The following is a 12,992-nucleotide window of genomic DNA, read 5'->3' on the forward strand; positions in this document are numbered from 1 at the left end:
CAGACAAAATGCCTCCATCCCCCGTCGAACCGAAACGAAGAAAAGGATTATAAAATACGACAGAGCCAGCCAAATAAAAAGTTTAAAAAAAAACTATTAAAAATTGTTGCGACCACAGGATGCCCTCTAATCGGATAGGGCTACGGAAAATGTTTGTATTGGATTGCAAGAAGCCTCAAAAGTATCACCCATCAGGAGATAAATATGATTGAGATGATACTTTTGATTGAAATTCTGTATAGTAAGGCATCAAAATCAAGAACAAAAAAATTAGATTAAAAGGGGCCAAATATTTGCTGCATTTTTTAGCCCTGAAAAAAAAACGCATTCAAATCTATTTCCTATGTTGAACTTAGGAGCTAAGGAACAAAAGAAAGATAGAGAACAACTTGTCCTGCGGATCCCTTTTTGCTTGTTGTTGAATTTGATATGATTTTTGTTAGATCGGTAAAGAATGGCACATAATTCTATGGTGTATGGGAGTCTATGGAGTACTGGGTATCAAAACTTTTATTTCATCGACAGCGGCGTCATTTGTCGTGCATAGAAACCGTTAGTCCGGCCCTCGGAAAATACAAGTAAATATATCCCGAAAAAAGAGCCGCAGAACAACACACACAACAAACAAAACAACAACAACGAGAGACAACAACCGGCGGCGAGCAGAGGAGAGGTTGGGACGGAGATAGGAGAAAGGAGAAAGGAGAGAGGAGAGAGAGCAGAATGTTTGTACTTTAAATGACATTCCGCAGTAAATTTCACGTTTATAGCCAACATACAACAAATAAATATCAAGCGTAGAACGGAACAGAACGGAACGTTCCATGCAGGGCCAAGCAGGGACTGGGGCTGGGGCTGGGGCTGGGACTTGGGCTAGGACTGGAGCTGCTGAACAATTGAAAGTGGACGAAAAATGAAACGAAAAACGGATGAAGGAACTGTTCGTTAAGGGCCAACCGCCAGGATCAACTTGCCCAGCAAAACAATAAAAAATTATTGCACAAAATAATAAAATACTCGTCGTGCTCGAACTCGTACAAGCGAGGGAGCCAAGAGCCACCAGGATAGGATGATGGTTAGAGGGATTGGTAGGGGCAGAAGCAGGGGCACAGGCAAAGGCAGGGCCGGGCCTGAGGCTAGGGAAATGTTGTTCTTGGTGCGATTCTCATAAATCGAAATGAGTGAGAGCCATCACACCATCAAAGGATGTAAGCAATTCAGAGCTCATGCTCAAAGCGGCTATAAATCCACAAGATGTGCATATACTCGTTATATATGATTATCAAAGCTTTTAAGCCACAGAAACGTTCACCTAATGAAATGTATTAGAATAGAATCGGATAGATAGGTAGATAGATAGGTAGATAGATATGGCTTATGAGAGATCGAATGCTAGTTCTACTATACTAATATAATCCAATGATTATATATAACCCAGTCGCTGCTTCTGCCCCTTTGACTGTAGTTTTTTGCTGCCTATCGAGGCTTGGCTTCAAAATTTTAACTGCAATTTGAATCTTTTTTCTCGTACAGCAGCCTTTGGATCTGTTCGAAATAATGCCCCATTTCGATCCCTCGTTCCTTGGTTTCTGGTATCTGGTTCGTCCTCCTGGATGGTTCATTGGTGGACTTGGCCCAAAGGAATGCAGCTGAACCTGTGGGATGACGGAGGGGATTCCCCAAGACGTAAGTATGTACGCTTTCAGATCATTGAGACTGAGCGACACGGGAGAGGTAACCACGTACTTGATCTCCACCATTGCATGTGGCGACTTCATTTGTAGGATGATTGACAGAATTCATCTGCAACCTGCAGCGGCAAAGGAGTTATCCCATCCTGCCTGAAGGACTCATCCTCGGCCAGCATCTGGAAGAAGTTGAAGTTTTTTGATGGGGCCCACAAAGACAGCTCATGAGGTGCTCATAGAGAAGTCCACTGAGAAGTGTGCATTGTGTGCCACCAGGGCGAGGCCCTGGTCCGAACCAAAGGCTCCAAGACCGAGTAGAACTGGGATGTCCTTGGGATGGTTACTGTCGAGAGATGAGTTCGTTTTCCTGGCTGTTCATTTTCGAGGCTCTATATATTTTGTATTCCAATAATACTATATATTTTACAACTACAAACCAACGCCATAAAAAACTGAATATATATTTTATTGATTAAATAATTAAAAACGAATTAATCGCTTTTGGCGTTTAGAGTTTTCTTTTTTTTTATACATTGAGTCTACTTGATAGAAGGAAAACCCAAACATTCATTTTGGAACATGGTTCGTGTTGAATTGCGGTCAGTTTTGCTTTTTTTTTCATTCGTGATAATTACCCAAAATTAATTTTCAACATTCCGTACTCAAGAATTCGTATACATTTCTGTTTGTTTCGATTTTTTTGTGCCCTGATTATGCATCAAGCTGCAAGGCGAAAGCGAAGATTATTCATTTCCATATCCCCCTTCGGAGAAGTATTAGAAAATTCTCTTATTTATTCTGTAAGTTGTTTTATTTATTTGTTCTTCTTTTCTCACTTTCAGACATAATTTTTCTCAATAACTTTCATGAAACTTTCGCTGCTGGCCCGAGTCCGAGGGCAAGGCCCACCAGAGACCAATTCCCAGGGCAGGACAATCAGCAAGCCCTAAGAGTCGAAGTCGAAGTTGGAGTTTGGAGCTTGGAGTCTGGGGCCCCGAGATGGACATATCAGCGGCACTTCATCTTGATTGACATGCGCATTCAGAGCGTTGACATAATGATGGACAGACCTTGGTGGGCAAGGCAACGAGTACTACCCAGACTCGGAGGAGCTGCGTTGCTTGATCTGACCGCTGGGACTGGGGATTGCGGATGGGGGATCTGGGACCTGGGACCTGGTCGGCGCTTGGAGCTTAAAATTGTATTCCATATGCGTAATGAGAGGAGTTCGCTTGATAGCGGTGATTGCGGCCTTTAAGATTTCCCTCAATATCAATTTTCATTGTTTCAAATCGAGTAGAGACGAGACGAGACGAGTCGAGATGAGGTTGAGACTGAGGCTGAGGCTGAGGCTGGCCCTGGCCGTGGATCGCCATGGACCCACTACGTGTGTCTGTGTCGTGGCAGCTTTTGGTTTGTCACTCACGATCTCTGTTCCCGATCGGTGCGATCTGCTGTGCTATCTGCGATGACATAAATAGACGCCAATTAAATGGCCCTCTGATGAAGGGCCACGTTTTCCCTCTTTCCATCTTTTGGCCCCTACTCCCTCTGTTTTTCGGTTTTTTTTTTTGGCTTTTCGGGAGGCGGCCACAAAGTAACAGCAAAACGGAAATAATTTTACAATAAATTATATCAAAACGAAGCACACACAAACACAGGCAAATATGACATAGAAAGTTCTTCCCTCGAGCGAGCAAGAGAGACAGTCAGGGAGAGGGAGGGGGAGTGAGAGAGGGAGGGGAGAGAGAGGCGGAGCGAGACGGAACCAGTTTCTTGAAACTTTGCGAGACATAACGGCGGCGCCTGCCAAAAAGGAAACGAAACGAAGAAGCCTCGAGCTCACAAAAAAAAAAAAATGTAACAATAACAATAACAAGTGGAAATCGTATAGGGCATGATATTACGACTATGGGGATACCCAATACTTCATATACATATATCGTATCAACCACCAAAGGGATAGGTTTTTCCTTGGCTTATTCCTCCTGAATGTTTCTTCTTCGACAAACATAGAGCCTTAATTTGGGAAACACAGATCAACCTTTCCGCCATTGGATGGATTATCACGACTAAAATTTACGCTGGGGGCTATTGCAACAACAACAGAGCAGGAGCAGAAGCCAAAAGCCACTGCAAGGCTCCAAAGGGTGGAAGGCTGCAGGAGACCCTCCAGAACTTTTGTGGCGACAATTTCGCCCCCCCTCGGACTTTCACTCTGCACCCGCACCCCCACCCCCACTGGCTGTTGGAGATGTTGACTGTTGCCTCGACGGCGGCGGCCTGAAATGCTGAGACCTGTCGATACTTTTCCATCGACTTTTGCTGTCCACCTTTGGGTTGAGGGGGTGTCGATGCAGGAAAAGTTTTTTTGCTTATCGCCAAGTGGCAGGAAATTTTATTTTATTTATTTACAGCGGCTCCTGGCTCCTGCGAAATGGGAATACCAGAAGGAAAGCCTTACATACGACTGAGCCATACATATATCAGAATCAGAGTGGTGTGGATATGTTTGGGGTACGCCATATTAGAGCTCTTTATTTCTGTCATGAATTAGAAGGAGATAGAATCGAATGATCTATAAATAAAAATAATGATTAGAAAACAGCAACAGATGGCGAGACGCCGCTAACAATCAGACCACGGCCCAACATAAGATATTTGACAACAAAATGTGGCACTTAAGGAAGGCGAAATACTATATTGTACACTGAAAAAAAACTGTATCCAATGGATGATCCGCAGTCGGTAGGATTCGAACCTACGCTCCCAGAGGGAATCTGATTTCTAGTCAGACGCCTTAACCGCTCGGCCACGACTGCTTGATGATGATCCACCTTCAATCATGAATTTTACCATCCGATCATTCCACCATAAACTATTTATAGATAAATCGGTTTAGATATGACAAAAGGGAAGAGAGCCGGAAGAGCTCAAAGTATGATTAGATTATGGAATGTATAATTCTTTAGATTCTCTCAGGTTAACTTCGAGGGTCAATAGTTAACAATAAAAGGGTTCCCTTTGGAATAGTTTGACGAGTCGCTGGAATTCTGCCGAGTGTAAGTGTTGGCACGTGCGAATTTTGTCGAGTAACGAGTTTTTACTCGGCATTCGAATACCTTTCGTAGCAGTCTAGTAGATTCTGTTGATCACAAGAAGATGCATGTTGTACAGGTGGTGCTGGTTAGTGGAAAAGCTTCCTACTCCTAGCACCGGCTGGTATGCAAAAATATAGAGATCTTCTCCCATCGCAGTCGGTAGGATTCGAACCTACGCTCCCAGAGGGAATCTGATTTCTAGTCAGACGCCTTAACCGCTCGGCCACGACTGCCTTATGTCCATGATCTTTATAAAGATCCAGAAAAACGTTCCATACTGGTTTAGGGCTATGGGTCCAGTCCAGGTTATTTTTGTAACACTTAATAGATTATTTGTGGGCTATCTTTGATCTTGATGTACTTCGTATGCCTTTTGTTATATCTTCGCTCTTCTCTAATAAAGTAACAAAGTAGATTTCTTCTTTGACCGAATACTCGTATCTATTTAATGATTGTAATCCATCCTCTACTCGTACTCGTATTTCCCGCTCTCGAAACCAGCTGTCTCTGGTTTCACCTCACCCCGGGTTTCGTCAGATTTTCTCATTGCGTGCACTTAATGACACGGCTCCAATTAAAGCGGCGCACATTGTCAAAACAGCCGCCAACGAATTGAAATCACGAGGGGGAAGGGGGAGGGGGCATGCACCAAGAGCAACAACAGACAGCAACAAGCTGAAAGCTTCAATTTACCACCCATTGTGCCTTATGGCAACTCTGTGGACAGCGGACATCGCGGAAAGCGGACACAAGACTGCGGACTGCGCATGCGCCCCGAACCCAAGCCATGCCCCTATCCCCTGCCACATTTCCATCCCATTCTCGGAGCATTTTGATATGCAAAGAGCGCATGCGGCGTTGTGCGCCACCTGTTCAGGGGAGTGGATCGCGGATCGCGGATCACGGATCGCAGATCGCAGATCGGGGATCGGTATAGGGTTAGCGGATAGCGGATTGCAAGGGGCCCTGAGATGATGGCGCGCGTGGGTTAAGCAAATTTCTTGATTTACGTTTTGTTGTTGCCGGTTGACAGGGGACCCGAAACCGGACCCCGAACACCGTACCCCCATCAACCGAACCGAAACACCGTATCCAGTTGATTTACACTGAACGAAAAATGCCGCTACAAAAATTGTGCTTTTGCGGTGCCCCTTGATCTGGATATGGACATGGATATGGGTTAAGGGGAACCCTTGTTACAAATTTTACAGCTAAGCAAATCGTTGGAATTAATTGCATTGCGATAAGCAGCTGCCCCTTGGCCCGAAAAACGCCAACATTCAATTAAGTTGTTGAAGAGATCTCATAAGGAGGTTACACCGATCCGATCCCGGTCCCCTGCTCCTCTGGTTGCAGGTGCAGCTTGCCTGCTTGCTGCTTTCCCTGTGGCTGCCCTGCCACAGAGATGTGCGTGATGTGACCCCGCGCGAGGAAGTGCGAAATCCTCGGCGCACGGCAGCCGAAAAATGCCAATCACTTGCGGGGCCCCGAGTGCACTCGTAGGGACGGCGACGGGGACCACATTACACACGTCCCCATCAATCCTGAACCCTCGTGTTCCTGGCTCCCCTTATTCCTGGCCATCCCATCCCATCCCATCTGTGGCACCTGCCACTGAGGTAGTCGCGTGGTAGCATCGCCTCGGGGCCAGGCAGTTTATGGATATGTTAAATATGGCACTGGGGAACGGGACAGAGCAAGGAGTCTTGCTGGAATCTCTTGAATTCGGCTTAATCTATCATGAGCATGGGGCTATTAAGATTCTTCGAATTTCGGTCTCACTTGATACCCTATTCATTGCATTCATTCCACTCGTTCATTCACCAAATAATTTTGGTCACATCTTTTTGCTTGTCATCCCCTTTCTCTCCATTTCCATTTCCATTTCCTTCTACTAAATTATATTTAGTAATGTTTTTAAATCATTCTTTCTACAAATTTCCTTGATTACAATTCATGGTGAGACATTTCTTATGTTTCACTTGGTATTTATTCAGTTTCTAATCTGATGTTTTAGCTAAGCATTCGAGAGCCATTGATGTTTCCTTAAGGTTTTACATTTCCTTTTTTCACGGCATGTTTCTACAGAAACTCCCGGACTTAGTCACAATCTTCGACTCTAATCTATGCTAATTGCTTCTAAATAGTTTGCATTGAAATAAAATATTGATTTGAATCCTGTTTGAATCACTTCTTGTTTCTCCTTCCCATTACCATTTGTAGCATGTTTAAGCTACTGCTTAGTATTTCTATCTACCTATCTACCCATCTATCTATCTAATCTTTCTTATCTTATCTTTCAGCATAATTTCTGCTCCATTTTATCAGCCAGCCATATCTGGCCATAGCAAATCATTGGAGAGAGACCAGGAGAGACACCTTTCTTTGACAATCGCCCACAGGCTCCGTCAGTATTTCCATTTTCTAGGCCTATTCCTCTCCTCAGCACTCCAGCAGCGACTGCATGCCCCATGCTGCATGCCACAATGTCAAATGCACGCAACACCAGCCAAATGCCATTAGCTTCTCTTTCAGCCTCTTGGAAGTTTCGCCCACTTTCCGCTGCTCCAAACTCCGTTTCGGGGCCTTTCTCTTTCCCTGTCGCTGTTGCTGTCGCTGTCTCCAGCTCCTCTCTTGCTCCTCTCTGGCTTCGGCTCTTGCCATCTCTTTCCTGCGCTGCATGCCCCATTACGCTGTCCATTTGAGTGGTCATTATAGTAAATTTGATTTGGACTTGCGTTGCGTTGCTCAAGAGCAGATCGGAGCCGGAATGGAACACTTGGCCGGCTCTGCCGCAGCCGCTGCCGCCCGGGCCACATCATCAATACCAAAGTGACACAGCTGGAGGTGGGCAGGAGAGGGGAGAGCGAGAAGGGGGACCCAGGAGGAACCTGAAGGAAGCAGGAAGAGCTGAGGAGCTGGGGAGCTGGAGAGCTGAAATATCGAACACGTAGTTAATCAATCCATTGGTGGTCCGAAAACACGACGCGCCAGCAATTACTGTTAACTGGATTGTTGCCTCGTTCCTCGTGCCCCGTGGCCCGTGCCACATGCCCCCTCCCCTGCCTGTCTGTAACGTCTGTACGCACTTTTCGGGGACGGCTGCTGCAACTGCAACTGCAACTGAAACTGGAACATGCTCTGCTCGGAAGGGGTACCCTCCAACGTGGGCGGCAACATCTCTCACAGTTGGCCAACATTCTATTTTCCATTTCCCTCCCCTCATTTTCCATCAGTGCTCTGCTGTCATTTCTTTTCCTCTCACTCTCTGAACTGCAATTAAAACGGTTCCTGGGCCACAATTCATTCCGCTGCAAACGTTTTCGCAAAGTAATTATGTTGTCATTAGATTGAAAAAAGGCCTACGAAAATTCTGGAAAATTCCAGCTGTGGAGGCGTTCAAGTGTGGGTGGATATTCGACTCCGATTTTGGAGTCACGTATGAATTCAGGTCCCCCGAAATCTGGGCTCAATCAGAATAACAAGAGTTGGTTCAAAAGTTCTTTAAGGTGACCCAAAAACTGACAACTAATGGCTCTCTCTCTCTGTCTGTCTTTAGGTATTGTTATTCCGAAAAAGGTGGGATCGATTTGTTGGTATCTCAATGTTGCTGAAACCTGCAATGATCCTATCTGATCGAGATGCGGCAGTCTAGTAGATATGCTTCTTGTCTAACCCTTAGACCTCAGTCAAACATTGGGGCCTTAACTCAGTTCAAAGTTGTGATTATAGCAGAGGTGCTGGGGCTCTTGGGATTGCGGAGCGATTAGATTAGTTATGCTTGCCTAACCAGAGAACCGCGATTCATACTCAGGATTCAGATTGTGATTCAAATTCTGGTTGGGGTTGGCGGCAGCTTGAAAAGGAAAGTGGGCGGGCTGGCCAGTGGCCCAGGGTCTGCGAGTTGCACACCTTAATTGGCCCCGACCGAAGAGGCAGCTTCTGTGGGGAATGGGACTGTTGGCCACTTTGCATACACATGCTCGAGCCTGAACCTCGGCATTGGGCCTTTGGGCCTTAGGCCTTTGATCGCGGGATCTTTTGTTGTCGCGTTTCGCATAATTACGCGCAAAAACATAATTCTAGAGATAATTAAAATTATTAATACGAGTATGTGAGATGGGCCTCCATACCATTCCATTCCATTCCATTCGTAGGTCCAAAACGCTGCGCAGAAAATGCGTTCAGGCGGCCGTAACTAATAATCCCGTGCATGCAAAGCATAACCCTCTAGGGTTCCAGTTCATCCCTTTCGGCTATTGGCCAAGAGGCAGGTATCCAGGGATGGTACCGTGAGCTGCAATATCTAGAGGTCTATGATCCAGTCGTGAGGATCACGAGCTGTCGGTATAGTTTGAGCTTTAGCTTTTAGCTGGCTGGCTTCCAGGGTTTTCCAGATATTCCAGACTATTTTGTCCACCGCTGTTAAGCATCAAAGGTTGTGTCGTGAAGTGTCGTGACCCGTGAGTGGCGTGATTCGCGCATCTCTAGGATGCCTTAGGCCTCTTAGGCTTCTTCTGCTTCAGTTTTAGCCACTTCCAGTTTGTATTTTTCTGCTGCTGGTGCTGCTTCTACAACTTCTTGTGGCACTTGCAACCGGCAATCAGCACGCAATTGCGAAATGTTGTTGCCTAATAGAATTTCATGTGCGCATCGCCTCGACTCCGACTCGACTCGACTCGCATGCAAATTGAGAACAATTATAAAGCAGAGAAAAAACAACGAGAGGCAAAGCGCAGCACAGAAAAGGAAATATTTTCATAAAGAAACTTTTCACATTTTCATATTTGTGCACTCTTTTGCTCTTACGTATATATAAATTGTTTTTAATAGAAATAATTGCAGTTGGAGTTGGGGATCTGGGGATCTATCGCAACAGGCTATTGCCTACGATTACTTGTACAATATTTTGTGGCTACCTCCTCCTCCTCCTACTCCTGATGATGATGATGATGATCCCGACTGGGATGTTCGCACTTCGTAATTTCGTAGCAACATCGTTCCAGTGTCGCTCCATAAATTTGATGCCCAATTATTGAAATTGCATTAGAAGTGCGTAATTGCAACAAGGCAACATTCACTGGACACCTGGACACCTGGCAACACAACACAGAGTTGCATGTTCAATTAACACTTATGTATGTCATCGTCATCGTCATCGTCATCGGAAGGTAGATCGGTCGCCTCCTGCTCTCAGGATGAAATTGGTTGGCATTTTGACGTATTATTTACAGCCTGTTAATTGCGTCCATTTTGCGCCTTATGTGTGGGGCTCAGCAGTGGGCGTGGCTGCTCAAATTAAGGTAGAACGAAGTGGAGTGGAATGCTTCCAATTGGGGTTGTTAGCCACAGGTTCGTCTTGGTCTCCAATCTCCATATAAACGGCCTTTCATCTGTTTTGTTCCTAAATATTCCCCAATGGAACTCTTCGTTCAATATCTGTTTGGAGCAGGGTATGCATTCACCTATCATATTGTTCATTGGGACTACCTTAAGCTCCATCCACATCTCTGGGTTTTTTGCCCATAGAGCATCTCCTAGTCGTTCCGATAGTCTTCCGCTCTCCCGCTCTCATTCATTTGGTTGCTCTTGTGGGCTTGTTTATTCATTAGGTTCTGCGGAAAAACGTGTTTAATTTGTGACAAAACGAAACGAAATCTCTCGTCCTTGTCGTCGTCGTCGTCGTCTGCCTGTGGGGCTACTGTCCGATGGCTCATCTGGCTGCTGCGGCTGCTGCTGCTGCTGCTGCCTACCATGCCTCATATCAGTGGAATCTCGGCCTGTGCCTCAACCTCAGTCTGAGTCTGGGCCTGTGCCTCAAGCTGAGTCTCAGTCTGGCAAAGCTGGAGGTGCAGCCCGAGTCTCAGTCGAAGCCTCAGTCTCAGTGAGGCAATAAAAATTTATGAAGCCAGTCGGGGGAGAGAGAGAGAGAGAGAGGACAGGGTTCAAGCCACCGCTTGCCACTTTGGGGCAACAGGAGATCCTCTCGAGATGTGCGTACACACAGCGGACGGCGACTGCGTCAACTGTTCTGCCAAATTAATAAGAATCGGGCACATGCATGGGCCATGGGGCATGGGGAACTCGTTTCTCAACTATGCACCCACAAGGCCCCTGCCCCACCGCCCACCGCTCCGCACTGCATCGCCAGCCCCATTCCCATTCGCCAGAGCCTGAGCCTTGGCAGATGTCACGACGCGCATTGTCAAACAAGCCCGAAAAAAATCAAAAAAAAAAAGGAAGCCAAACTTCCACAACCGAAACATTTGATACCCTTCGAAAAAATCCATCATTCTAAGTATTTGGGATTTATAGAATCTGCGACTATATGTGTGTATATGCTGATTCGATTGAGGATTGATAGATGATAGAACAAGTTGCCACATGGCTGTACAAATTCTATAAAGTCCGATACCACCTGCAAAGGGTATCCACAAAACGAGGGGGGAACAACAAAAGCAATGCAAACGCAAAGTTGGCAACATTTTTTCGCTTGGCAGCCACCAAATTGTAACATAAATAGACTGACAAAAGTTAGTTAGAGAAGAGATGGATGCAGCAGAGGAGAGCCCCGGAAGAGGAGGAGGAGGAGGAGCAGAGCCAGGAGGATGCGGGGGGTACCTGGAGGTCTCCTCCAAATGCTGCTGCACATGCGCAGTAACAACCAGCAACAGCAACACTGCAACAGCAACAGCAACAGCAACATAGCAACCGGCAAGAAAAGTTCAACATGGCTCTTGGAGTCGGTTGTTGGTTGTCGGTCTTGTGGCGACCATGAAAAACGTGACATTTTTATGTTGCAAACTTTAAATCTTTCATATCAGAAAATGAAATGTTGCAATGCAATTGACTGCAACAGCAGCAACAACAGCAACAACACGCGCTCTGATGACATTTTGCAGCAACAACACATCCATTCATGTGCACATGTTCTCCTCAGTTCTCTCGGATGGTCTTTGCTGGGGGGACAGGAACTTCGTTCTGCCTGTGCTTCGAATTGAGTTGGCCAAAATACAATTGCCAATGAAATGTACTTTCCATCTCACTTCCAATTGAGATCCTAGGCAACAAATGCATTTGTATCAGTTTTTTTTATCGATTTAAATATTTATTCAAAAGATTCCGAAAATGTATATACAGTCAATTCCTTAGCCGTACGCCAGTACCATTCTGTAATCAAAAATACAACAAAAGTATTAATTTTAAAATTTAGAATAAAATATATGTGAATGCATGTTACCTCTCTGTTTGGTTAATCTCTGCTCTCTTGGAGTGTCCCCTCCTCCCCGCCCTCGACCCTCGGCGGCACATCGGTCATCATCAGCTTGTAGAGCAGCGTCTCGAGGGCCCATCCGCCGCCGCGGGCCAGTCTGTAGAGGTCCCGTTGGCTCAGGCCCATATTCATACGCTTCAAAGTCCTTATGTTGAATATATGCCAGTTTTGTTTCTTCAGCGCCACGCTGCTGCGGGCCAAATAGCACCTGAAGTCCACGAGTCCGGGGTGCACCTTGTCGAAGAGTTTTGCCACCGCGAAGGCGTCGCTGAATTCGTTGCGCGTGCGAAAATTCAGCTCCACCTCATATTTCTTTAACCATTCCTCTAGTGCCTGGCGTTGCTCGTAGTTCAATTCACGAAAGAAAGGCATTGTGGCTGTATGGCTGGATGGCTTCCAAAACTAAACTCAAACTAAATTTTGAAGAACTAAAAGTAATTTTTTCGAAATTTTGTGTTTTTTTTTTTGTTTTTCTGAGGTTTATAATGAAGCCGAGAGTGTTCTGAACTAAACTGAGATTTCTGTGGTGCCGTGGTGCTGTGTTGACAGCAGGCTCCAAAAGGTTGCTTGATTGATTTTTTTGACATAAATATAAAAATGGGAAAATTGTACCTTTAATTCTTGGGCAGCTTACCCTTCAATCGGAACGATTTAATAACTGATTGGCGTGTGGCAATTTGAAACGAAAATGGCCCTTAAGAGGGGGATCTTGGGGCTTAAGAAACAAGCAACGACAAATCGGGGGATCAGGGAAGGCTTACAGAGTTCAAAATGGTAAAAACTTGTACTGCATTGATTAGCGGCAATGAGAAAGAGAACTCTCCTCGGGGTGGGGTGCCAGTGGGCGGGCTGGTTCCCATAGGGATATGGTGGCTTGTGTGGAGGAGTGAAGGAGTGAAGGAGTGGTGTTCGCTTTGGCTTTTGGTTCGG

At 45.8% G+C, this 12,992-nt stretch overlaps 1 protein-coding gene and 2 non-coding genes across 3 annotated transcripts; all 3 read right to left on the reverse strand.

The window, feature by feature from the left end:
* Nucleotides 1-4,428: 4,428 nt before the first annotated feature.
* Nucleotides 4,429-4,510, reverse strand: TRNAS-AGA (transfer RNA serine (anticodon AGA)). The gene has a single exon. It is a non-coding gene; the product is annotated as a tRNA-Ser (tRNA).
* Nucleotides 4,511-4,940: 430 nt separating this feature from the next.
* On the reverse strand, nt 4,941-5,022 carry TRNAS-AGA (transfer RNA serine (anticodon AGA)). Its single transcript has one exon. It is a non-coding gene; the product is annotated as a tRNA-Ser (tRNA).
* Nucleotides 5,023-11,861: 6,839 nt separating this feature from the next.
* LOC6901511 (uncharacterized) lies at nt 11,862-12,586 on the reverse strand. The gene is made up of 2 exons (XM_002134161.3): nt 12,030-12,586; nt 11,862-11,959 (listed from the first exon to the last, which is right to left on the reverse strand). The coding sequence occupies exon 1, from the start codon at nt 12,432-12,434 to the stop codon at nt 12,042-12,044; it is 393 nt and encodes a 130-aa protein (XP_002134197.1). The 5' UTR covers nt 12,435-12,586; the 3' UTR covers nt 11,862-11,959; nt 12,030-12,041.
* Nucleotides 12,587-12,992: the final 406 nt, after the last annotated feature.

The sequence above is a fragment of the Drosophila pseudoobscura genome, chromosome X, assembly GCF_009870125.1.
Source record: "Drosophila pseudoobscura strain MV-25-SWS-2005 chromosome X, UCI_Dpse_MV25, whole genome shotgun sequence".
NCBI classification, from domain to species: domain Eukaryota; kingdom Metazoa; phylum Arthropoda; class Insecta; order Diptera; family Drosophilidae; genus Drosophila; species Drosophila pseudoobscura.

What these genes read in the sequence shown, in the direction of transcription:
- LOC6901511 (XM_002134161.3), bottom strand. Translation starts at nt 12,434, where the DNA reads ATGCCTTTCTTTCGTGAATTGAACTACGAGCAACGCCAGGCACTAGAG.